The sequence below is a fragment of the Nicotiana tomentosiformis genome, chromosome 2, assembly GCF_000390325.3.
Source record: "Nicotiana tomentosiformis chromosome 2, ASM39032v3, whole genome shotgun sequence".
NCBI lineage: Eukaryota > Viridiplantae > Streptophyta > Magnoliopsida > Solanales > Solanaceae > Nicotiana > Nicotiana tomentosiformis.
This window is the reverse complement of record NC_090813.1, coordinates 121082459-121110022: the sequence shown is the minus strand read 5'-3', so window position 1 is coordinate 121110022 and position 27564 is coordinate 121082459. Positions and strand designations below refer to the sequence as shown.

General features: G+C 36.5%; 3 protein-coding genes across 3 annotated transcripts; 1 reads left to right on the top strand and 2 right to left on the bottom strand.

Annotated features, from left to right (window-relative positions):
• The first annotated feature begins 245 nt into the window (after positions 1-245).
• On the top strand, positions 246-3633 carry LOC104096494 (B2 protein-like). The gene is made up of 6 exons (XM_009602873.4): positions 246-414; positions 997-1583; positions 2230-2330; positions 2891-2974; positions 3058-3168; positions 3264-3633. The coding sequence occupies exons 2-6, from the start codon at positions 1034-1036 to the stop codon at positions 3303-3305; spliced, it is 888 nt and encodes a 295-aa protein (XP_009601168.1). The 5' UTR covers positions 246-414; positions 997-1033; the 3' UTR covers positions 3306-3633.
• Positions 3634-4282: 649 nt separating this feature from the next.
• On the bottom strand, positions 4283-7882 carry LOC104096495 (transcription and mRNA export factor ENY2). The gene is made up of 5 exons (XM_009602874.3): positions 7730-7882; positions 7525-7612; positions 7330-7424; positions 5082-5158; positions 4283-4755 (listed from the first exon to the last, which is right to left on the bottom strand). Coding segments are annotated over exons 1-5 (336 nt in total). The 5' UTR covers positions 7732-7882; the 3' UTR covers positions 4283-4681.
• A 2724-nt stretch (positions 7883-10606) lies between these two features.
• Positions 10607-13708, bottom strand: LOC104096496 (SWI/SNF complex component SNF12 homolog). The gene is made up of 2 exons (XM_009602876.4): positions 11795-13708; positions 10607-11061 (listed from the first exon to the last, which is right to left on the bottom strand). Exons 1-2 carry the CDS (start codon positions 13339-13341, stop codon positions 10995-10997), a joined length of 1614 nt encoding a protein of 537 aa, XP_009601171.1. The 5' UTR covers positions 13342-13708; the 3' UTR covers positions 10607-10994.
• Between the last annotated feature and the right edge of the window lie 13856 nt (positions 13709-27564).

Below are 27564 nucleotides of genomic sequence, written 5' to 3'. Positions count from 1 at the left end.
GTTCAACCGACAGCCCTTTAAATTACATTTACGACACCGATGTCTGACCACACATACAAATCCATACACATTCGCACAGATAGCGCGTGCATTACTACTTTAATCATCCAGTGATGGTCAAGACGTCAAGTATCTGAAGCTGGCCACACACGTCACCTAAAGCGCGTGATTTAATCATTCAATTCATACAGGCTCCACCTTAAAATTTGAAATAATATCTAATGTCAGAAATGTAAATTTAAGTTACATAAAGTGTTGCCAGCTTAAAGTATTAGGTGTAAAGTAAAGTTTCAAAATACCTGGTACTGGTACTAGCTTCTCACTTTTCTTGCTTTGCAGCTTTATGTTTTAGCTATGGATCCCAAATTCTAGGGTTATTGTGATTGAAGAATATTTTGGTTGATCAAATTTCAAGTAAGCTCTTCATATTTTTAGCTAAATAAATTTATTTGATGACCTGCTTGGCTGCTTCTATGTTAGTTTAAAGTTTAAACTAAGCAGCATATTGCTGCATTTCCAATTTGATGATCTTATCTCTTATTCATTGGGTCAATATTGCTTAAATTGTCTACCTGACCATGTTTGGGCTTGATTTCATCACACTTAGTATTGTTTCTTATTTGGATTTCAACTATTTTCTGTACTGGTTACTGAAAACTTTGGTTAAGTTTTTTCAGTTTTCTCCTAAGAAAGCTGTTGTTGACACAATTACCATAAATTTTTAAGTTTTCTTTATTATGATTATTGTTCCCAACTTCCTAATCACCCCATATTGACACTTTGAAGCTGATATTGTTGTGTTGTCACTATTAGCTGATCCATAGTGTAATTCAAGTAGTATTTGTTCAGTAAAAGCTAGTATCGTATACTATGAAGTGCTTTGATTTTAACTCCTTTTGCTGTGATATCCAGAATATAGCCTGAAATTTTATGACGGACTCACTTATTAGTGCTTTTCATCTGATTTTTGGTTCCGCTAAAATGTATGTTATGCAGATTCTCGAGCTGTATAATTTAGTAGTCAAACTGCAACATGGAGAATATGCACAGCTATTGGCAATTTGGGGATGAGCTTCGAGGCCAATCAAAAGTGTCGGAAGATCATAAATGGACAACGGCTGCTATAAAATTGGCGGAGCAGATAAAGTCCAAGGGTGAGCGGAGGAATAACCTTGACTTTTCGAAGGGATCAGCGGAAATTAGGCCCAGGGATTATCTTGGTTATCAGGAGTATAACAAGTGTGAAAGCCTTAACTTTAACATGTTAAATTTGGATAGCATGATGACTGAAAATATGACTAAGAGTTCCGTTAGGAATGGCGTTTGTAACATTAATTCAGTTTATCCGAAACCCAATGTCAACGGCTTGGGAAATATGTCTTTTATCAAGTTCAACAGCAACCACATGAATGAACAATGCAACATCAACAATAGTGAGAATACGAATGGGAATAATGCTGTTGAAAAAAGGTTTAAGACTTTGCCTGCTGCTGAGACACTGCCCAGGAATGAAGTTCTTGGAGGGTATATATTTGTCTGCAACAATGACACGATGCAGGAAGACTTGAAGCGCCAGCTGTTTGGTAACTTTTCTATGATCTTTTAATCTTTTTTTTAACTAAATGGACTTGTTTGTTTGGCATAAGAAAGTGTAGAACTTATGGCTTGTATACAGTAGGTTATAAACATCTTCAGTGCATATTGAACCTAACCTGTTTGGTCAACAGCGTGACTGAAATAATGAAGTAATACCACATTTAAGAGAATGAATGTTCTCTTCTTGGTTGACTAGTTAAACCATCTTTACTTCTTTAGCAAGATAGTTGACTAGAGTAACCACCAGTAGGATTGGAGGTTATGTTTATGTCCCCCCTACTTTGTACTTTTTGTTAACAATATTAGTATACGAGGTCAATGCCAAACTCGGCACCACCGCAGCAGGTGAAAGCATGAGTGGGGATTTAACTAAAAAAGAAGTCCTTTTCTTGAAATGTCAGTTTTTATGCATTTTAGCTGCTTTAACATTTCACTGTTTGTGGCTGATGAGAGTTTGAATCACTTGTGAGAGGGGAAAAAAAGTGAGATCCTAATTTTATAGAATCTAAAAGCTTATACAGTTCAATTTGTGCCAATAGAGCAAACTGCAGAGAAAGTTGAAGTCATTGATAAATATGGTGCTGGAAGTATATTCGTTTTTATCACATCTCAACTCCAATCTTTCTTTTTCAGGTCTACCTCCAAGGTATAGAGATTCCGTGCGGGCAATAACACCAGGGTTACCCTTGTTCCTCTACAATTACACTACTCACCAGTTGTATGGCACCTTTGAGGTTTGTCCAACAACACTGTTTTTGCCGGTGTTCTAAAACATGATAACATCTGCTTGTTCACATCTTTATAAATAAAGGGTGTTTAACGCCCATAGAATATTGCAAGACAAAAGCATCCTCGGACATGCACATGGCTGCTGTGCATATTATAAGAATTTTCTTCATAGAGCAGAGAAAAACAACTTTTTTGTAGTTCTATTTTCTTTTAACTATAGTGTTAGGACTTTGTTATCTCCAAAGGTTAGGGTTTGAAGCATTGCCGTGCAGTGATACTGGTGAGGGCTTCATACTACTACTTTTGCATTGAGTATTAACTCACCGGCCTCGTTCTTGTCAAAATTAGTTCCAAGTACTATAAATTGTTGAAGATGAGCACTACTAGCTTCCTTTTTCAAGATAGCTTCTCTAAAGGGATCATTTTTCTGCCTTAGTTGTTTTATGCGATAAACAAAGATGTCAGAACAAGTATCAATCATTCAGATTTGAGTATTCGTTCATGCGTCAACAGCAGCACAATGAATCTCCACTATAACAATCTCTGTAACTATTTTTCTTGACAGGCAGCAAGTTTTGGAGGTTCCAACATTGATCCAACTGCTTGGGAAGACAAAAAGTGTAAAGGAGAGTCAAGATTCCCTGCTCAGGTAAAGTAATGAGTTACTGCTCATTTTCCTCTAGGTTCTTGAAGGATCTATTTAGTTTTGAGTTTTCTGTACTTCACATTTAGGTGAGGATCCGTGTTAGGAAACTAGGTAAGCCTTTGGAGGAAGATGCTTTTAGACCAGTTTTGCATCATTATGATGGACCCAAATTCCGTCTTGAGCTCTCTGTACCCGAGGTAAGATGAGAACGTATATCATAGTTTTGAGTCCTTATGTAAGTACTATCGCAAGAGTGGAGAGTCACGATGCCTAACACCTGATTTGTTTGCAGACTTTGGACTTGCTGGATCTCTGTGAAAAATCTGGTGTTTAAGCGGCAGCCTTTCATGAACTACTTGGTATAAATAAACTCTAGCAGTCTATGTGAATGATGTTGTTTTATGGCGCTTTTCACTGTGTGGAATGTGTTTTCCGCCGATTTCCAAAGTGCAAGCTTTGGTACAAGTCTGGCTGAGAGAGGTTCTGAATAGTAGGGTTGGCTAATTTAGCCAATTAAGTGTGTGATTTTGTCTGGAGATGCTTAAATAGAAGCGTTCCAAAGTTAGTCTTGTAATCTTACAATGAACTTGAGAAGTAATGATGCCTATGTAATGGGTCAAGATTGAAATGTCATTTCATATCTGCATTTCGACTTTGTTTCATCCAATTTGTGAAATAGGACATTCAAGCCGTTATTTCTTCTCTTTTTGAGGGGGTGCAGTGGGCTTGTCCACCAAATTCTTCGGGCTACAAGGGTATTGAATTGAATGGTGAAACTGTGCCAACAAAGAATATCCTTATTTTAGAACTATCTTGCAAATTATAGACCACAACTGGAGTAAGATCCTAGCAAAGACATCACCCCGTTGATTATCATAGAAACACACATCGAGTAATTAAAGCCATGATAAAACTCGTTAAGCAAAGGAAAGAATGATGGATCAGGTTGACGAGGGATTGAAACTGTTATGCCCGACTACCACAGCGGATGATGCACACAAATCATTTTAGTTTAATAATCATGATATGTTCTATTTTATGTAATACTTTCCTTACTAATCCCATCCTAAGACAATGATTACATTTTTAACTACAAATCGCACGCCTTTTATACCCACAGATATGTCATGTCACGTTTTTCACAAGACTTTCTTAAACAACATGCCCGAATCAAATTCAGCCACATAAAGTGAATTAGAGGGAGTAATCAATTGCCTGTTACCTACATATGCTCAAAAGGATGTTAAAACCCCTCGATGCTTTGGCGCTTTAGGGTACAGAGGTCAGACGCAAGACAGAAGCAAACTAAGATGGTGAACCCAAATCTTTATGCGTGTAAGAATTAAAACAAAGCCAGAGAAAACACATCCAACTGCCTCTTACCAAACCCCAGTACACAACAATAAAAAAGTGAAAACAGAAGGGGGATTGTGCTGCGCAGGTAATGCAATACAAAACTACTCTTAAAGGCCAGCAACAGTCAGAAAACAGATAATTTGGACACTAAAAGGTGAGGGGCGATGCAGTGGTTGAACTCTGAACTGGCCCCTCAATGCAGACAACCACCAATGACCCATCTTCTCATATGGCTCCAAGTTCCTCCATTGTTGTCATAATCTAGACCAGGAGCGCCCCAAGATGAATGAGTCAAAGCATACCCAGCATATTCACCGTTACTGCTACCTTCTTCATGCATATGAAGCTGTTGAATCAAAGAGTGGCTGAAACAAGAAATGTACGAATTCTTTGTAGCAGCTCAGCTTTGATGGAATCAGGTATTGAAGCTGCAATTCAATAAGCAGCAGAAAACATTTAACAAAGGAACACCAATGTGTATATTCTATCAAATGCAGGCAGTATTTATTATTTAAAACATTCCAATAATCATGAAGCTGGGAAATTGAGTAAGAGACGGATCACAAAATCTAATCTCCCAATGCCGTATGTTTAAAGGAACCAACAGCACTCAAGGAAATATGTCAACTTCAATGCACTCTTATTGCTTAAAAGGATACAAAGATAATCAGAAGGAGTACATTTTAAGCATACAGCCATTCCTCCTTCAGGTGTGTGTGTCTAGAAAAAGTGAAAGAGAAGACAGAACCCTTACCTCTACCTTTTGGGGTAATCACATGTACAAGGTCGTCGACAGTTACATTGTTCCGTCCTTTCTTCTTTACATATTCCCTAAAGTAAAGTATTGATGAGAGAATGAATGTGACAAAAGTTACGTGTCAAATTGAGAATCGATTGCCGTATACACAAAACACACGACCAGCATACCAAAGATCATAAAAGATAAAGAAATAAGCCACAAACTTGGAATAGTTATTCTTAACTACCCTCAGAGGTAGTAACAGTTTAAGTGCATATCAAAAGCTGAAAGCTCGAGAGTAATAGTTGCCATAACCCTCACCACTTAAACAAAACTTGGTCTCGAAGACCCCCACCCCAACCTTGTTATAATCAAGACTTATTATTGAACAGGGCGATGAAAGAAAATACAGGGAAAACTCATAGATCAATAATAACTCGAAAGAGACATTTTTTGGTTCTTATCAATCATTTATTTTCCTTGTACCTCCAAATGCTACACATAGCTCCCTTCTCTTTAGTTGTCCAGCTAAACAACCTTTTCATTAGTGAACTAATCTACTTTCCATTCATATTATACTCAAGTTCTGCCACATTAAGCGTCCTAAGTTGGCTGTAATTACCAATAAACCACCTCAAAAATAGATAGTTCACATAAAATTTTCAAACTTAAAGATAAAACGGAGTATTACCAAATAATTAAGTTTTGGCCACAAAATACCACATAATTTAAGAAAAACATATCTTAAAGTAGTTAATTTGGAAAAAAGGTATGTATTTTCCTATTCTTCAAGGAGAATAAGTTACTGTACTAATAAAGCAAGTCTAGCCTCGCTGCTACCCTATTTTGCCTATTTCTCTTCATGCTCATTTCCCTCCCACCCTATCCCCAACATTCCTCCCCTTCCCATCTCATATCCCCCCCCCCCCCCCCCAAATAACCTACTTTGACAACCTCACCTACCAACTCTGCAATCGTTTAACCTCCAGTAGACCCCCAACTCTCACTTCTCCCCTTACCTTTTAACAATTTCTTTATGGCTCCCTAAACCCTTCTTCTCCTCCTTTGTACATCCTCTTCTGTGATGTTTTGTATCTCATTTCCCTTACTTGCTTTAGATCCCTTATCTCCTTTCCATCTCTATCCCTTCTCATCCTCTTCTAGGCCCTCTCCAACCTACCTTCAAAATCTAAACCGCTGCTTGTTGTCAAAGTTCAATCCTTCTTGTACTGCAATTGTTTCTAGCAACATTTGATAATCCTATTTAAGCCGCTGCAATTACTATAACTAACGAACATGCTGAAGGACTTTCACTTCTAGAAATCATTTTTCTTTCCAATTTATTGATTCTTTTTAATCTGCGTGTCTGGTTAAATGAAAGAACATCTTGTGACTTTTTTGTCAGGGTTCTGGAACTACAAAACAAAAGTTCATTAGTTTTAAAATAATCAGGGGCAGCGATCCGATTTGAGAGGTTTTTGAAGGTTGGACTTCAGAGTTATAATAGAGTTTCTTCCTTTCCTTTTCGCTGGTTGAAATAGAACTAGTTGGGGAGAGATGTGGAGTGTGGACACTGGTAGAGCTAGGGTAGCACAAAAGGTTTTTCTGTCCTTTTTTTTTTTTTGGGGGGGGGGGTGGGGGGGGGGTGGGGGTTTGGTATGCAGATGGTTGGTGTATGTAAGACCACATAGATAATATTTTTCTTACATTTTTCATGGGTGAGGAAAAGTTATGTCAAAGAGTAAAGGGGGAAATCAATCAATTATAAGAGTTAAGTGGCAGTTGGAGCACCCTACTTGTAAGTGGCTCCATTTTTCAAGACTTGAATTACCTTAAATTCTTGTCAAACACCATTTGGGATCTTTCCCCTTCATTTTAGGGTGGGGAAGGTCTGGGGTGAGGAAAGAGGAAAGGAGAGGCCTGGTAAGAATCGAACCATGCACCTCTAGGATGCAAGGTATGGATGTAGACAATTGTATATATCTCGCCAGCAAAATAAACAGAACAAGATTGTCAAATAGGTTGTTATTTCACTTGCCAGCAAACTAAGAAAAGTGATTAACTTTCAATTGGGGCTTCATTGTAGCAAAAGAGCAAGGAAGTAGTTGCTATGAAACAAATAAAACTCATCTAATCTTCTCTGTGTTGTTCGAATTTTATCAGAAACACTCATGTATTGAAAAAGTAGCTAAGTAACACATTTCTCCTAACAATAGTTTTTATCCTTCCAAGTGTTTGAAACAAGGTCAGAGAGAGACATTACCTACAAAGAGCTTTCATTTCATCCTTCCACCCAGACTCCACAAGCCTTTCCCTCAAAAGCTCCTTCAACCGTTCTTTTTCCCCACTCTCAATCAACTGAACAAGCAATTAATCAAACATTCAGAAATTATACATCTGATGAATAATCAAAAACTGCAAACTATGTATCCAAAAGAAATTTTTGATAAAAATTGACCTTAATGTTGATAATTTCATTAAGGGTAGGCTCCTTTTCTTGATCATCCCGTGTATCAGGTGTTGGTGGACGATTTACCGAATGCCTCCTATTATTATATACAACATTACAATTCACAGCCAAAAACTATTAACGATTTTGATTTTAACAGATAAATCGTAAATGGTAAGTTGTGTTCCAGAAAAAGAAGAAGAAGAGAAATTACATGCTTTTCTTGTGCTAAGAAAACCAAACAATTAGGTCTCCACAGTCCGATTGAAGCTTCTCGCCTGTTTGTTCTAGCCCTACCGCCAATTAAAGCTGCGTCTAGAGACTTCTATTACCTCCTTGTTATTTAAGCCAAACTGATAGGATTTATAGCCAGTTTGGCTAAACTTGTAAAACTTTTAGTAGGAATTGATTTGTATTTGACTAATTTGAAAAATATTTTTGAGCAGTAATTAGTCAAGTTTTTAAAAATTATTTTTAAGAGCCAATTTGGCCAAGTTGTCAAAATCTGCTTATTTTGAAATGTACTTTTTTTTAGAAGTACTTTTTTTAGAATTACTTTTGAAAAAAAAACTGTTTGTGTTTGGCCAATTCATTTAAGATTTTTTTTTTGTAATATTTGGCAAACAAATTGTGTTTGGCCCATCTTTTTAAAAAGTACTTTTGAGTGTTAAATTACCAAAAAGGACAGTATCAAGGTCTTATCATTTTTTTAAATAGAAAAATGAACTTAAATATTTATCGAAAGAGACTTTTATTATTATTTTATTTTATTTTATTAAAATATAAAATATAAAGTAAACAAACATATTACAAAATTAAATCAATTTTACATATATAGTTATACCAAAGCATATGATATTATCTAGTATAATTACTTATTATTATATGATGATTTGAATAACTAAAATACATCATTCAGTATAAATTAGAAGTCTATCCACAAATTACTATATATTGATAATCCATCATAAAATAATAAGTAAAGTCACTCACACATGATAATATTTTTCAACAATTTTATCTCTACTTCTATCACACAATGCCTCCATATTAGTAGAAGACTTGCCTCGCATTTCTAAATATCAGAAGGCTCATCTCCTTTGTCAATCTCTGCACTAATGTCTTCATTAGCATAATAGTTGAATTCTTTATCGGTAGAAGAATGTCGTCAGATGAAATTATGTATAGCCATGGTAGTTATAACTAGATAATTCTGAGCGTCAAACTTGAAAGATGGCATTGAGCATAAAATAGAAATAATTTTAAATATATAAAATAAACCATAAAATAATAATTAAGTATGTTTAAACTAATTCAAAAGGAGTAACTAATTATTAACAACACATGATGTATAATTTAATTTTTTTAAAAATTTAAATTTAAAAAGAAACTAATTATTACCTAACCTTACTAACTTTGTCCTAAATTGCCAATTGGCCTATTGTGAGGCTGTCACTTGACTTGATGTGGATACATTTTCTTCTTTTTTTAATAATATATAGATAGATTATGCAATGCAATTGTAAATTTATTACCTATTTGTAGGTCATTTTCACAAATTAGATTTGATTATTGTTTTAAAGATTCGGGAACTAATAGCATATAATAGAAGAAATTATAAATGATTATTTGTAGGAAGAGAATTGATAATCCAAAGAAGGATATAGATAATTTGTTTAGTGTGAAAAAAGAAGAAGATAATTTGGAAAGTTACGAGACATTACACACAAAAAAAAAATCAAAAACAAGAAAAGTCAATAAAGAATTTGGAAAGTTACAATATGATTCATATATATAATATCTTTAATTTTAATAGAATGGTAAAAACTAGAAACAAAAATGAAAAGGAAAAACTTAAATTAGTAAGGGATAATTTGAAAAATATAAATTTATGGTGAGGATAGTTTTGTCATGAATAAATTAATTTTTTACTTCTGCTTTTGCTTCTTGGAAGAAGCTAGAATTTTCTGCTTCTTCCCAAAAGAAGAAAAACTGCTTCTTCTGCTGGCCAAAAGTAATTCTCTGTATTGGTCAAACAACTCAATTTTTTTTTAAAGTACTTTTTTGGGGGGAAAAGGTATTTTTGGCCTCCTAGAAGCTTGCTTCTCAAAAACTAATTGTGCTTCTCCCAGAAGCACTTTTTTTTTCTTCTACAAGTTTGGCCAAACACATCAATTTTTGGTCAAAAACACTTTTGGCAACAAAAAAAAAAAAAGCTTGGCTAAAGAGGCTATAACTCCCACTTTTTTGTTTATTAATGATCTCCATAAAACTCATTTCTTTAAACTATTGCATAGTACTTCATTCGGTCCACAATAAGTGACCAATTTGTCCTTTTATTTTAGTTCAAAATAAGTGTCCATTTATATAATCAAGAAAAAATTCAATTTGTTTTTCCAAAATTACCTTATGTACGTATCCCTAAAAAGTTTTTTACTCCTCACATTAAATTATGTTGTAACATTTAATCAAGGGTTATTTAGTCACACTAACTATTTTTGTCGAATTTAGTATTTCCTTAATGTGTGTGCCCAAGGCAAATTGGTCACTTATTGTGGACCGGAGAGAATACTAATTTGCTGATTATTCGAGCTAAGTTAGATTAAGCTAATTATTTTTATCAAAATTTATAGATCTAGAGACTTATAGATATAAAATTTTGCAAATTTTCTTATACTAAAATCATTCAACTAACTTCAACTCCAAAGTCCAAACTAGTTAACTCGACTATGTGAATCGTTTATATGTGTACCCCTCCGTTGGATTCATTTTACTCCACCATCCACAATACAAAGTCTTGTCTAAATAGTTCCTATTTCTGACTACCACTACTTAATCCACCTTTCATAAAATTTTCTACACAAATTCTTTTGAAAAAATATTTTCAAAAAAAGGACAACGAAGAAAACTTCTCCAGAAAAATTGCATAGTGAGATGTGGATTTTAGAAGCATTTCCAATCCTCTTGGAAAGTGTAACTGGAAAATCTTTAGTACATCAATACCATTTTTACATCTAAGTAACAAACCCAAATAATATCAAGTGAGGTGGACCTGGAGAAGAGACTGATGGAATAACAAACGGACAGCGAATACAGTGACATCGGAAGCTGGAAATTGGAATACTAGAATTTTACATGATCAGAATACCAAAGCATCCAACTTCTAAGTCCTACAATAATCTATTCCTAATATCAGACATCTCAAAACATCCAGATATCCTACACTTTTACATGCTTTGTCGCACATAGCAACAACTTTTTTCTTCCAAAATAATGAAAATACAAACATTGAACTTCTATTCGTAGCACAGGAAGACGCTTGAACAGCCAACGTCTTTCCTTGTTTCAAAGAAATTCTTCCCTCTAACCCACCCAATATTGCAAGAACCTACATTCTTAACTTCTTGAGAAAACAATGCTAGGATGTTGCACAAATTCCACAAAAAACAATCCGATACTAGGGAAGAATACAGTTCAGTTCACCCGCTTCCAGGGGCATCAGAAGCTGGCTTGCGATTCAGGTAGCGAATAACAGCATCCTCAACCCTGACAATGAAAAATAATGCTCATTAATGTCTCCAAACATCACAGTGCACAATTGTGCACCATTAACAAGGGGAAAATATCTCTTATAGACAAGCTACCAACAATCATGATGAGGTCCACAAAATCTCGAATAAAAGAGTTGATGATTACACCACCAACTTATCTAGTTGTAAAAACACAATGTACCTTTTGGTTAAACTTGTCTTGGAGAAAACCCTCCTTTACTTAGTCAGTACTAAGTTTCATTTTGAGTGATATTAATAATTTAATGCATCTTTAACTTCTTTTAAAAGTGATCCATCCATAAACCATTTGTGTTTTGCCCATATCTTAAAGGGAAGTAAGTACGAGAAAACTTTCTTTAACAACTTTAGTTAAAAAAATTTCTTAAAATAAAGGGAGGCAACTACAAAGGAAGTTAGTGCAATGAAATAAAACAAAGACGACATGAGCTGTCACAAAATCACATGAAACAATGATCAAAGTAATTGCAACTGAACTCTAGTCTCTACTAGTTGTCAATTTAAGCCAGTTAAGAAGAGAAATATTTATGGGGATCTTTTTATGTTATACACACTTTTATCTTGGTGAGAATTGTTGTATTTCTTACCAAATTACTGAAACTATAAATATTAAGCTACTTCGGATGGTAACAAGAAATTTAACTTCCAAGAATATAATATACTCAAAATGCAATGGCAAGTAAAATCTAGTAGCAGCGGAGTTAAAATACCATGGTTGGCTATAAAACTGAGACCGCCGTTCTTTCTCAGCATTGCGACTCGCCTCCCCGGCAACAACTTTCAGATCCTTGGTCTGGGATTCTAGAAGTGCATTAATAAACTCAATAGGAGATTGACTAAAACCAAGAAAAAAAGCCCTTCTCCTCCGATGCTCATGGATCTTCCTTATGGCACCACAAATTGCTTCATCACAAGCTTCAATCTCTTTGGTCTTTTCTGTATTGGCCAGCAGAGCATTCAGTTCCCTCTGAATGGGAAATGGCACATCGACCAATACATCGTAGCATGCAGTTCCAGCAGGATTATTACCAGAAAGTTTAATCCTGTGTTCCAAATGTATGGGTTGTGGAGGAGACAAATGGGGCGTGATCTTTTGCGTGACTGCAGTAAATTTAACCTTTCCTTCCCCGAAAACTTTCTGAAGCGGAGGATCACAGTTGAAGTAAGAAGGATCGTCAGGGTTCTGCAACTTTCGAGCCTTAACATAATGCCAGATAGAAGAGATAATTCTCGGACGAGTCTCAACCTCAATACCAAGAACTTCAGTTAAAGCTGGTGAAAGCTTATATTTCTCAGGCATGTAATTCAATTCTAGTCTTAAATTAACAGTGAACTCTTGCTCTCCCTTTCTCTTGACCTCGAAGCCGTCCTGAGGTGCAGGCGATCTCGCAGAATCCCAAATTATAATATGGTTATCAGGATACAGTTTCTGGTCCAAAGAAATGGTGACTCTTTTGAAAAAAGTTGAAAACTTTGGATACATGGAGCTTGATTTCTGAAACATGGCAGCCTGATCAGGATCCATTCCCTCCTCCAAAATCCTTCCTACGATTTTAAGGGTCCACGTAGGCAGTTCAGCATTCGGCTTCTTAGGAATAGTACGAATCTGATTAGCAAAAGTATTGAATACATATATACGAAGCGTCTTCTGAATAGTAGGCGGATTCTTCAAAGCCTCCTGGATGTCAACTTTCTTTCTTGCCAAGGCAGAATCAACCCGAGATTCAAACTCAAGGAGCTGAGTATAAAGTGCAGATTCGGGCAAAATCGCAGCCACCTTCTCGTGCAAGTGCTTCTCGGGAAGCTTCTGCTTTTTCCTTCTCGCAGCAGACGAAAGCTCCATAGTTCTCATTGGGGAAACCGTGTTAGCAGCGGCGAATGCAGGTGGGCGCACCGGAGGTTTCTGAGGCAAGCGTTTTGCGGAGGCACTTGCAGAACCAAAATTGCCAAGAGCATGGGCTTGGTTAAGGGACAGACCCTGAGCTTGTAACTGGGCCTGAAACTGAGCATGGGCAGCTTGTGCTTGAGCTTGCGCGTGTGCTTGAGCTTGGACTTTCGACTGTGCTTGAGCAATGGCTTGGGCATGAGCTGCAGTGAGCTGAGATAACTGAAATGACCCGGGAAATCCGGAGGGCATCTGTTGTTGGGGTTGTGATTGGGATTGCAGGTGTGCAATTGGGTTTGAAGGAGGTGAATTGCCAAAGGAGGATGATCCTCCCATGTTCTTGTTAGGGTTATTGTTGTTGTTAACAGACATAGCTAACTAAAGCGAGCAAATTAGATGCAATAGTTTAAAGAATCTCGCATAGGCATCAAAATAGGGTTTTGTTTTTAAATAAACTCAAAACCTAATGGTACCAGTGAATTTGACTGACAGAAAAATAAGGGCTTTTTATCTTCTAGTGAAAGAAGGGAAGCATGAAATTAGAAAAGGAAGGAATTAGAGACCCAGATAGTGAAACTTACAGCTTGATTTTGACAGAGAAAGAGTTCGCTGTAGAAAAGAGGGGTAGAGGAGCGTTTGCAATCGCCGGAAAGTGGATGGAGCTCGATTCAAAGAGTAAATCGACCTACCCTTGGAGATCGGCGGGTCCGAAATCATTCGGGATTTGTGTTGAAATTCAAAATCCAAACTGCTATTTGGGCTTCTGAATTTAAAGATTAACGAGGCAAGGCCCATTCCAAACAAAAGACTATAAGGTATTTGGGCTTGTTAATTGAAAGGGATATTTTTACCTATATGTACTACATTAGAAACTTATTTACCCTCACTGTTTAGGTTTTAAGTTAATTACAAGTTGATATACAATTTACTAATTATATACAAATTAGTATTAATGAGTATCTCATTATATTAGGAATTGAATAGGGAATTCCATCTTAGCTCTCTCTCTCTCTCTCTCTCTCTCTCTCTCTCTCTCTCTCTCTCTCTCTCTCTCTCTCTCTCTCTCTCTCAGTATTCTTATATTAATATCTTCATGTGGATTAACTGAAAAAATGATACTACTGTTAAGTGAAAAAAAGAGAAGATTAGTACCTAGCAAAGTTCTTGCTTCAAATCCTATGAAATCGAGGAAGTAAATAAGAAAAAAAAAATTAGCTATGATGAAGAGAATCATTTTAGTTATCATTCTTTTAGCTTTTTGGAATCAATAAACAAAATAGTATTAATTAGAAACGAGTAGATTGAATTGGAAACTATGTTAATTCATTAAAAACTCCATTGACAATCATTAAAAAGCTTTAAAGCTTTGAATTCGAAAATGAAATTTCATGAATTTAATTTTTGTTTTGATTGGGTGTTGTTGCAAATGATTGGGAATATCCTTTGGAGTTTATATCTCAAATTTGAGATAATTTGGTGAAGATTCGAGGTGGTTTTGGTTAAAATTTCAGATTGAAACTCGAAAAAGAAGACATGAACAAATTGTATATATTGGGCTTGTTAATTGAAATGGATATTTTTACCTGTATGTACTACATTAGAAACTTATTTACCCTCATTCTTTAGGTTTTAGGTTAATTACAAGTTGATATACAATTTACCAATTATATACAAACTAGATTTAGTGTATGTGTGTTTCACGTATTTTTCGCGTTTATCAATAAATAAGTGTATAAAATTTAGAGTAAAAATAATTATTTGTAATAGCAATTGGCGTCGAGATAGTGCAACATTCATTTAATTAAAAAATAAATATTATTGACAAAATAGTTGAATGCAGAGTTATTAGATATCTTCTGAACTTGCAAAGATTAAGAATTTAGGTAGGTTAATTATATAATTTTTGTATTTACATATATTTTATTGTACGAAGATAATTATGATATGTTATATGTTTATATCTGATCTAATATCTCTTTATAGACGGCGTTCTTGGTGTAAAAAATATTATTCCTGTCACGATCCAAAATTCAAAAAGGCCGTGATGGTGCCGGACACCACTATCAGGCAAGTCAACCATAATCAATTAACTTAATTACCCATTTTAGTATTTTTGAAATAAAAATTTCTTCAATGAAATTGTAAAGATAAAACTCATAGAGTAAATGATAAATATTTTTAGCAACTAAATTTCTAAACAATTCACAACCATTCCCAAAAATCGATGGCACAAGTGCATGAGTATTTAGTAGGGAATGAAAAATAAAATACAACATCTGTCCAGAATACAAATTAGACAGGAAAATATAATAACTCTGAAAGAGACTCTGTTAGCTGCGGATCGTAATATAGAATGCAACTCACCTATGTCCCCACAATTATTAACCACACCTCTGCGCCCACAAGGCCGCTATACATAGATGTACCTGCACAATAAAATGTACAACAAGTGCTGTATGAGTACGAAAATAACGTGTACCTAGTAAGTATCAAGCCTAATCTCGAAGTGGTAAAGACGAGATAGCCGACTTTGACACTCACTATGGGTCAATAATAATAATTGAAATAAAACTAGAATATTTAAATTAGCATAATTCACAGAATTTACAATAATTTATTTAACCAGCAGAAATAATCAAATTCCTTCAAATGCTAATTAAATTCCTTTAATTCAAATAATTTCTAATTTATCAATTAATCTCATTTACAGGAATAATAATTAATTCCTTAACAAGCAGGAATAATAATTCATTAAATTTCAAGGATTCTCCAATTTATCAATTAGCTTTGCAAGCTGAAATAAACTATTAAGGTATCGTGTAATTATTATTATTAGGCACGATTTCTGCCGAGGTCGTTCGGCCCGATCTAGAGTGTCGTGTACACTGCCGAGGGACGTGCGGTACGATTCATAGATGCATCTATCTTGCCAAGGCGTTCGGCCCGCTCCACAAGAAAGGAGGACATTTTTCTTATGTATCTCTAGGAATGAGAGTATGCTTATTATAAGATAAATTCGAGAGGATGAACAATTTATTTAATCTAAACAAAAATTAAGCATATAAAAATTTTATGTTTTACTACCTTTCATAACAATTCACAATATACACATCAATTAATTTAATTAATAAAGAATACAATTTACACAAGTAATTCATGCTTTGAGTCCTAAACTACCCGAACTTTAGCATTAATAGTAGCTACGCACGGACTCTCATCACCTCGTGCATATGTAGCCCCCGCAATTAACAATAATTATTTAATTCAATCACTATAGGGTAATTTTCCCCTCACAAGATTAGACAAGAAACTTACCTCGTCTCAAAGTCCACTTTCCGATTATCATGTCTCGTTGAATTCTCGATTCGACGCCGAAAAATCCGAAACTATCCAAATATTATACAAAATAATTAATATATGCTAAATGATTCGAAATTTATCTATTAAATAATTACCTTATCCAAAATGGTAAAATTTCTAAAATTTATCCGGGACCACGTGCCCGAATTTTGGAAATTTTCGGAGGGAATCGTTACCTATAATCTCAAGAACTCAAATATATAATTTCCATCCAATTTCATAACCATTTCCGTGGTGAAAAATAAAAATAAAAAATAATTTCTAGGTTTTTCTTCAAAACTCCAAATTTCTACAAATTTTCATGTCTAAATCCATATATAAACCATATATTTAACTTGCAATAGGTGTGAATTAATTTACCTCCAAGTTTCTAGGTGAATGCTCCTCTCAAGAAGCTCCCAAGATCGTCCAAGAATGAAGAAATGAGCAAAAATGCTCAAATCCCCGCTTTAAACACTCACTGCCCAACGATCATCGCGCCCGCGGTAAAATTTTTCGCACCTGTGGCTTCGCACCCGCGATGAATTTTTCGCACCCACGATGGAGTTTTCGCACCCACGGCTTCGCACCCGCGATGGAGTTTTCGCACCTGCGGCTTCGCACCCGCGATGAATTTTTCGCACCCGCGATCACACCAGATATCAGCTGCCTCAACTCTTCTTCAAATTCCAAATTCGATCCGTTAACCACCCGAAATCCACCGGAGACCCTCGGGACCTCAACCAAATATACCAACAAGTCTTACAACATCATACGAACTTATTTGAAACCTCAAATCACATAAAACGACGCTAAAACCACGAATTATGCTCCAATTCAAGCTTAATGAAACTTAAAATTTCCAACTTTTACATTCGATGCCAAAACCTATCAAATCAACTCCGATTGACCTCAAATTTTGCACACAAGTCATAAATAATATAACGGAGCTATAAAAATTTTCGGAACTGTATTCTGACTCCGGTATCAAAAAGTCAACTCCTCGGTCAAACTTCCAAACTTAAATTCTTGTTTTAGTCATTTCAAGCCTAATTTCACTACGGACTTTCAAATAAAATTTCGATCATGCTCCTAAGTCTAAAATTACCATACAGAGCTGTTGGAATTATCAAAATTCTATTCTGGGCTCGTTTGCACATAATTCGACATCCGGTCACTATTTGAACTATTTCATCAAAATTTCATATCTCGGGCTAGGGACCTCGGAATTTGATTCCGGGCATACGCCCAAGTCCCAAATCACAATACGTACCTACCGAAACTGTCAAAATACTGATCCGAGTCTGTTTACTCAAAATGTTGACCAAAGTCAAACTTGGCCTTTTAAAGCCAACTTAAGGAATCAAGTGTTCCGATTTCAATCCAAACACTTCCAAATCTCGAACCAACCATCCCCATAAGTCATAAATCATTAAGTCACATACGAGAAGTTTTATTTAGGGGAACGGGATTCTAAAAGGCAAAATAACCGATTGGATCGTTACATTCTCTCTCACTTAAATATACGTTCGTCCTCGAACATGCTAAGGAGTGTTCCGAAGTTATCCAAAATTATTGTTTAACACCTCGTGCACCTACCCGTGCTACCACACCCAGTTGAACACATTAACTCAAGCCAATCTTAAAATTCTCCCCTTTATTTAGGCAAATAAACCTTAGAGCCCAATTCTAACATCCAAAATTCTCCACCATGCATGTTTCCACCTATGAATGTCGTATCAATCACTACACGATGCACCAATACATGATTGCATACCTTTGTTGAATTTAGACCATGCACCGCATCATTCACATGACTATAATAACATCATTCGATAACAATAGCCAAAATTCCACGAATCTGTTGTTCACAGCATACCTCATGATACATTTAAGTCCTGTTCCAACTCTTGAAATGCTTTCACGATGGAAGAAATGTGTAGAAATTCATAACCAACTGCCGAGTCAACAATTATTGAGTTTCTCCTTCTGACAAGAACCACTGTCTCCTTATAACCAAATAATGGTATTTGCTCTTTATTACACTCCATATAATCCGATCGCGGTGATCCCGAATCCAATAATCTCGTCTCACCAAGTATAAGTTGCTCAGGCAATAAACCACCTCAGACACGATCAAAAATCCTCATATGATGCCACAATTAGATAATAAGCTACGGACTCGATTGCGATACATAAGGAAAACGAACTCTCGAAAGGATTACTCAACCCACGTGACTAATTAGACAACTGAAAAGGTGTCATGAACCTTCCTTAGAAAAAGGGACACAAAACACACAAAATAGAATATAGGCGACTGTACTCGACATCATAGTGTTGCGGCGTACAACCTGATCCACACATGATACCGTTGCGGCGTGCAACCCTATCCAAAAAATATACCCGTGGCGGCGTGCTACCCGATCCGCACAAAAAGAATCTATAAGAAAATACTTACCGAGCTAGAATGCCCATTACTACAAAATATTCGAATATCGGACACAAGCACGCTCAGTGCATAATATCATCCCTGGAAGGACCGACAACGCCATACGCTACAAAACTCAAGCACAACTAAGTTGCGATATATGATCTGAGTCTCGAGATCCATCCCGCTCACACAACACCATCGCTACGCGGAACCTCAACACATAAGAATTTTATCAAGTCATTTCATAACTTACACGACACAATGTAGTATTACATGAAATAACCGACGACTAAACGACATCCAACATCCGAATACTCCTCCATAGGGAGCTTTTATGCTGAAATGAACACATCCGGCCTGATATAGAGCCCGTATTCATATTTAAATCCATCCACAGATTTCAAGCAGATTCTGATCGCACCGTACTAGGCTAATAACCTTTTAAGGATCCATAATAACCCTTTTTCGCATAACATACAAGAATAGCCACCATAATCGAAACAAACTTCCACAGTCCACAACCAAATGAACCAAGCGCCCTCCAGGCATAAATTCTCGAATCAGCGATATTACCACAATCTTCATACTTGGTTTCAATCTTCACTCAATCAAGTGACTACATGTCACTCTTACACAATCTTTCCGTGAGACATGCTCCCACGACTGTCCGCCCCACGTAACAAGTCTGCACATCCATGCTACCGGTTACACTAATGATGTAAAACATATCAAGAATCCACAAATCAATACACAAGGTTTCTTACACCTGACATCTACCTTAGATGATGCCAAAAACAACACAATCTCACTTTAAACATCTAAATCCCTTTCCTGCTCATCCGAGCTCACGACATCCTTGTCAACATCGAACCGAAATCTTAAATCCTCAACTTTCAAATCCCATGCTACTTAGTTCACTTAACCACGCCAATGTGTAGGAGTACAAGAATTCCATCATAACTCCCGAACCACTAATAGGGTAAACACTTCATCATATAGAAACCTTCTTCTTAACTCATTTCAAGAGAACTATTGCAACACGTGACTGAATTCCCATATCCGTAAAAAATACCGGCCTCAAGTAGTGGTCTAAATCACCATAACTCTTCTGGGATTCCTCTACACATAACATGTCATAATACTTGAATTTCTCCAAATAAAATCAATTACGGCAGCCGTCAACCCTCGAACGTACCGCCACAAATCACATACATAATTCAATGCGCTGAAGGAACTGATCATTGCCATCATCGTGCCGATTCAACCATTGTTAGTCGATCCGTCTTTTCTCAATTTACTCTCAACTTGCCTTAGAAATAATAATAGCTCCATTCAAAACCCACTAATTATCTCATATCCCTTCGTGTGCGCAAGTTTTACATCTTCAACTAGTACACCCATTCTGATACTTCTTTTATGAATCCGAAATTATTTTCTTCCGTTTCTCTAATGCTACACCACAACCTGAAGATAACACTGAGTATTCCAAGCCCCGTTTCATAATCTGCTACAAAATCTCGATATTCAACCATACTATAGACTCGAGATCCTTAGACACCACACTTTAAATTTTTGAATCCACTAGGACCGTTATTGAGAGTCACTTGCTCTGACTTGTTCCCAAACATGATCAATTCCAAGGCCCTGCTAGCACATGGACACTTTATCAAGGAAACATCTGACTGTTTCACTTTCCTGTGCATTACATCTACACGAAGCACAAACTTCGAGTCTTCCAAAAACCTGAATATGAATTGATAAGGCCAAATATGGCACACATTCCCCAAATACTTTGCTCAAATTACCACTGATGTTTTCTTTCCTTAGTCGTATTGACCCACCAATATACCGATAACCAGAAACCGCACAAGTTGACACTACGCAATCCAATCATAGACGGTGGGGCTCTCTCACTTAGCTTGAAGCTACAATTACAAAATTTTTGGAATCCACCGAGATTCTTTCTTCATTATTGACATGATCCTGCACACTCAACTCGCCAAATTTTCTCGAAATACTTCTATTAACCTTTAATAAATACCCTGAACCACTAGCCACATTTACATATTAAATCTCTTACCGGGTAGCCAGTAGAATTCTTCGCAGAAGCTTCGTCAATACCACACAACCGCTAACCTGCTCACAGGAGATAACCCACCTATGGAAATTACATGCTGACATATTCCAACATCGCTGCACTGGGTGCAATTACTATGAAATCAGTAGATCATCCTTAGTCCAAGCTCATTCACCAGCTGCACCAGTCCGTTCACTCCTCGTGGACATCAACTAAAGGTGCGACAATACATTCCAATCCAAAGTCATGGTGTATCCGTCTTCATATCAAGCAACTCTCTCATGTCACACCAAATCTTCCTCAATATAGCAGCCAATATTTCAAATTAAACCCGTAGACCTAGTCACTGTCCACCATGAATTTCAAATCACTTCAAACTTTCCTCAAGCCATGTAGTTATCCTACCACGTAACCCATATGCTACTTTGCCACTCTCTCACTTTGGTCAACCATCTCTTTTAAGTAACTACTCTGCTTCTGTTTTCTTACATTTGGCCTTTTCGGAACCTAACCACCGCAAGGCACCTTCCACATGTCCTTCCTCATCCTTCGCTGCCTAATTGTTGCCTTAACTCAAAATCCGTCTCTGTATCACTTGACCCAATAGCTCATTACTAGCTTTAAACCTTTCTAATGATCATCCTTCTCGAGACATCAATATTAGAAACGATGCTTCGATCCTGAATCACTGTACACCGTGATCTCTAACGAGTGCTTTCCCTATACCAATTCCTAACACCCCGTCGTGAAGGCGAGTTGAAGAAAACCATAACACTGGCGAACCTTAACTCATTTTATAAGGCGACGACACCACATCAAAATTGAGAACTCTACCACACTCGAAAATATCAAGTTTCGTTACTTCATCAACCCCAAACCTGAACATTCATAGTCCGATTGACTTTTCTCTGCTGGAATTAAAACATGGAACCTCTGAATCATGTATTGAGAAAATCTTTTTTCAAGTCATTTACTGCCTTGGCACATAGACATGCATTCTACCATTACATAAATACTGTGCGATAACAACGCACGAATCGTCGTAACAATCAATGCTAAATTTCAAAACCTTAGGTAGTACTGATACTTAACTTGAAACGACAGAGCGTCCTTCCGCAAGGCAACGACAATAGCCCAATTAATTACACAGGGAGAAGCATCCTGCAATACATCTGTAGTACCATTAAAAATTTTCTCGATCCTCAATATATAACAAGCGTTTCATGTCGCATAAGATTGAATATGAAGGAAGTGTAGGCATAAGCCTCAAAGGAATCGAACCGCACAATGAGGAATCAAGAAGGGAAGTATTCCTAATAGCCATGTAGCCTCTTGAAGATAAGCACAGACATCTCCGTACCGATCCTCAAGACTCTACTAGACTTGCTAATGACTCGTGAGACCTAAGTGAACCTAGTACTTTGATACCATGTTGTCATGACCTAAAATCCAAAAAGGTTATGATAGCGTCGGACACCACTGTCAGGCAAGCCAACCATAATCAATTAACTTAATTATCCATTTTAGTGTTTTTGAAATAAAAATTTCTTCAATGAAATTATAAAGATAAAACTCATAGAGTAAATGATAAATATTTTTAGCAACTAAATTTCTAAACAATTCACTACCATTCCCAAACCCCAGTGTCACAAGTGTATGAGCATTTACTAGGGAATTAAAAATAAAATACAGCATCTGTCTAGAATACAAATTAGACAGGAAAATATAATAACTCTGAAGGAGACTATATTAGCTGCGGATCGTAATATAGAATGCAGCTCACCAATGTCCCTACAATTATTAACCACACCTCTGCGCCCACAAGGCCGCTATATATATATATATATATATATATATATATATATATATATATATATATATATATATATATGTACCTGCACAATAAAATGTGCAGCAAGTGCAGTATGAGTACGTAAACAACGTGTACCCAGAAAGTATCAAGCCTAATCTCGAAGTGGTAGAGACGAGATAACCGACTTTGATACTCACTATGGGTCAATAATAATAATTGAAATAAAACTAGAATATCTAAATTAGCATGATTCACAGAATTTACAATAATTTATTTTACTAGCAGGAATAATCAAATTCCTTCAAATGCAACAATTCTCAATATATTAATTAAATTCCTTCAATTCAAATAATTACCAATTTATCAATTATTCTCATTTACAGAAATAATAATTGTCATAATACTTGAATTTCTCTAAATAAAATCAATTACGGCGGCCGTCAACCCTCGCACGTACCGCCACAAATCACATACATAATTCAATGCGCTGAAGGAACTGATCATTGCCATCATCGTGCCGATTCAACCATTGTTAGTCGATCTGTTTTTTCTCAATTTACTCTCAACTTGCCTTAGAAATAATAATAGCTCCATTCATTACATTACGAACTCACATCCGCACTCATCCCAAGTGACCTTATTTCACGAGACCACGCTATTTCAAAACCCACTAATTATCTCATATCCCTTCGTGTGCGCAAGTTTTACTCAACTAGTACACCCATTCTGATACTTCTTTTATGAATCTGAAATTATTTTCTTCCGTTTCTCTAATGCTACACCACACCTGAAGATAACACTGAGTATTCCAAGCCCCGTTTCATAATCTGCTACAAAATCTCGATACTCAACCATACTATAGACTCGAGATCCTTAGACACCACACTTTAAATTTTTGAATCCACTAGGACCGTTATTGAGAGTCACTTGCTCTGACTTGTTCCCAAACATGATCAATTCCAAGGCCCTGCTAGCACATGGACACTTTATCAAGGAAACATCTGACTGTTTCACTTTCCTGTGCATTACATCTACACGAAGCACAAACTTCGAGTCTTCCAAAAACCTGAATATGAATTGATAAGGCCAAATATGGCACACATTCCCCAAATACTTTGCTCAAATTACCACTGATGTTTTCTTTCCTTAGTCGTATTGACCCACCAATACACCGATAACCAGAAACCGCACAAGTTGACACTACGCAATCCAATCATAGACGGTGGGGCTCTCCCACTTAGCTTGAAACTACAATTACAAAATTTTTGGAATCCACCGAGATTCTTTCTTCATTATTGACATGATCCTGCACACTCAACTCGCCAAATTTTCTCGAAATCCTTCTATTAACCTTTAATAAATACCCAAAACCACTAGCCACATTTACATATTAAATCTCTTACCGGGTAGCCAGTAGAATTCTTCGCAGAAGCTTCGTCAATACCACACAACCGCTAACCTGCTCACAGGAGATAACCCACCTGTGGAAATTACATGCTGACATATTACAACGTCGCTGCACTGGGTGCAATTACTACGAAATCAGTAGATCATCCTCAGTCCAAGCTCATTCACCAGCTGCACCAGTCCGCTCACTCCTCGTGGACATCAACTAAAGGTGCGACAATACATTCCAATCCAAAGTCATGGTGTATCCGTCTTCATATCAAGCAACTCTCTCATGTCACACCAAATCTTCCTCAATATAGCAACCAATATTTCAAATTAAACCCGTAGACCTAGTCACTGTCCACCATGAATCCCAAATCACTTCAAACTTTCCTCAAGTCGTGTAGTTATCCTACCATATAACCCATATGCTACTTTGCCACTCTCCCACTTTGGTCAACCATCTCCTTTAAGTAACTACTCTGCTTCTGTTTTCTTACATTTGGCCTTTTCGGAACCTAACCACCGCAAGGCACCTTCCACATGTCCTTCCTCATCCTTCGCTTCCCAATTGTTGCCTTAACTCAAAATCGGTGTATGTAGCACTTGAACCAATAGCTCGTTACCAGCTTTAAACCTTTCTGACGGTCATCCTTCTCGAGACATCAATATTAGAAACGATGCTTCGATCCTGAATCACTGTACACCGCAATCTCTAACGAGTGCTTTCCCTATACCAATTCCTAACACCCCGTCGTGAAGGCGAGTTGAAGAAAACCATAACACTGGCGAACCTTAACGCATTTTATAAGGCGACGACACCACATCAAAATTGAGAACTCTACCACACTTGAAAATATCAAGTTTCATTACTTCATCAACCCCAAACCTGAACATTCATAGTCCGATTGACTTTTCTCTGCTGGAATTAAAACATGGAACCTCTGAATCATGTATTGAGAAAATCTTCTTTCAAGTCGTTTACTGCCTTGACACATAGACAGGCATTCTACCATTACATAAACACTGTGCGATAACAATGCACGAATCGTTATAACAATCAATGCTAAATTTCAAAACCTTAGGTAGTACTGATACTTAACTTGAAACGACAGAGCGTCCTTCCGCAAGGCAACGACAATAGCCCAATTAATTACACAGGGAGAAGCATCCTGCACTACATTTGTAGTACCATTAAAAATTTCCTCGATCCTCAATATATAACAAGCGTTTCATGTCGCATAAGATTGAATATGAAGGAAGTGTAGGCATAAGCCTCAAAGGAATCGAACCGCACGATGAGGAATCAAGAAGGGAAGTATTCCTAACAGCCATGTAGCCTCTCGAAGATAAGCACAGACGTCTCTGTACCGATCTTCAAGACTCTACTAGACTTACTAATGACTCGTGAGACCTAAGTGAACCTAGTACTTTGATACCATGTTGTCACGACCTAAAATCCAAAAAGGTTGTGATGGCGTCGGACACCACTGTCAGGCAGGCCAACCATAATCAATTAACTTAATTACCCATTTTACTATTTTTGAAATAAAAATTTCTTCAATGAAATTATAAAGATAAAACTCATAGAGTAAATGATAAATATTTTTAGCAACTAAATTTTTAAACAATTCACTACCATTCCCAAACCCCAGTATCACAAGTGCATGAGCATTTACTAGGGAATTAAAAATAAAATACAACATCTGTCTAGAATACAAATTTGACAGGAAAATATAATAACTTTGACGGAGACTCTATTAGCTGAGGATCGTAATATAGAATGTAGCTCGCCAATGTCCCCACAATTATTAACCACACCTCTGTGCCCACAAGGCTGCTATATATATATATATATATATATATATATATATATATATGTACCTGTACAATAAAATGTGCAGCAAGTGCAGTATGAGTACGAAAACAACGTGTACCCAGAAAGTATCAAGTCTAATCTCGAAGTGGTAGAGACGAGATAGCCGACTTGGACACTCACTATGGGTCAATAATAATAATTGAAATAAAACTAGAATATCTAAATTAGCATGATTCACAGAATTTACAATAATTTATTTAACCAGCAGGAATAATCAAATTCCTTCAAATGCAACAATTCTCAATATATTAATTAAATTCCTTCAATTCAAATAATTTCCAATTTATCAATTAATCTCATTTACAGGAATAATAATTAATTCCTTAACAAGCAGGAATGATAATTCATTAAATTTCAAGGATTCTCCAATTTATCAATTAGTTTCGCAAGCTGAAATAAACTATTAAGGTATCGTGTAATTATTATTATTAAGCACGATTTCTGCCGAGGTCGTTCGGCCCGATCCAGAGTGTCGTGTACACTGCCGAGGGACGTGCGGCACGATCCATAGATGCATCTATCTTGCCGAGGCGTTCGGCCCGCTCCACAAGAAAGGAGGACATTTTTCTTATGTACCTCCGGAAATGAGAGAATGTTTATTATAAGATAAATTCGAGAGGATGAACAATTTTTTTAAACAATTTATTTAATCTAAACAAAAGTTAAGCATATGAAAATTTTATCTTTTACTACCTTTCATAACAATTCACAATATACACATCAATTAATTTAATTAATAAAGAATACAATTTATACAAGTAATTCATACTTTGAGTCCTAAACTACCCGGACTTTAGCATTAATAGTAGCTACGCATAGACTCTTGTCACCTCGTGCGTACGTAGCCCCCGCAATTAACAATAATTATTTAATTTAATCACTATGGGATAATATTTCCCTCACAAGATTAGACAAGAGACTTACCTCGTCTCAAAGTTCACTTTTCGATTACCACGTCGCGTTGAATTCTCGATTCGTCGCCAAAAAATCCATAACTATCCAAACATTATACAAAATAATTAATATATGCTAAATGATTCGAAATTTATCTACTAAATAAATTACCTTATCCAAAATGGTAAAATTTCTAAAATTCACCTGGGCCCACGTGTCCGGATTTCGGAAATTTCCGGGGAATCGTTACCCATAATCTCAAGAACTCAAATATATAATTTTCATCCAATTCCATAACCATTTCCGTGGTGAAAAATAAAAAATATCAATTTCTAGGTTTTTCTTCAAAACTCTAAATTTCTATAAATTTTCATGTTTAAATCCATACATAAACCATGTATTTAACTTGCAATAGGTGTGAATTAACTTACCTCCAAGTTGCTAGGTGAATGCTCCTCTCAGGAAGCTCCCAAGATCGTCCAAGAATGAAGAAATGAGCAAAAATGCTCAAATCCCCGCTTTAAACACTCACTGCCCAGCGATCATCGCGCCCGCGATAAAAATTTTCGCACCTGCGGCTTCACACTCGCGATGGAGTTTTCGCACCTGCGACTTTGCACCCGCGATGGATTTTTCGTACCCGCGATCACCCCAGATATTAGCTGCCTCAACTCTTCTTCAAATTCTAAATTCGATCCGTTAACCACCCGGAATCCACACGAGACCCTCAGGACCTCAACCAAATATACCAACAAATCCTACAACATCATACA

What these genes read in the sequence shown, in the direction of transcription:
- LOC104096494 (XM_009602873.4), top strand. Translation starts at nt 1,034, where the DNA reads ATGGAGAATATGCACAGCTATTGGCAATTTGGGGATGAGCTTCGAGGC. An exon ending in CTTGAAGCGCCAGCTGTTTG is followed by an intron (nt 1,584 to 2,229) that starts GTAACTTTTCTA and finishes TTTCTTTTTCAG; the next exon opens with GTCTACCTCCAAGGTATAGA. An exon ending in TTGAGCTCTCTGTACCCGAG is followed by an intron (nt 3,169 to 3,263) that starts GTAAGATGAGAA and finishes ATTTGTTTGCAG; the next exon opens with ACTTTGGACTTGCTGGATCT.
- LOC104096495 (XM_009602874.3), bottom strand. An exon ending in GAAATGAAAGCTCTTTGTAG is followed by an intron (nt 5,159 to 7,329) that starts GTAATGTCTCTC and finishes ACTTTACTTTAG; the next exon opens with GGAATATGTAAAGAAGAAAG. An exon ending in GATTACCCCAAAAGGTAGAG is followed by an intron (nt 4,756 to 5,081) that starts GTAAGGGTTCTG and finishes ATTGAATTGCAG; the next exon opens with CTTCAATACCTGATTCCATC.
- LOC104096496 (XM_009602876.4), bottom strand. Translation starts at nt 13,341, where the DNA reads ATGTCTGTTAACAACAACAATAACCCTAACAAGAACATGGGAGGATCA. An exon ending in CAGTTTTATAGCCAACCATG is followed by an intron (nt 11,062 to 11,794) that starts GTATTTTAACTC and finishes TTTCATTGTCAG; the next exon opens with GGTTGAGGATGCTGTTATTC.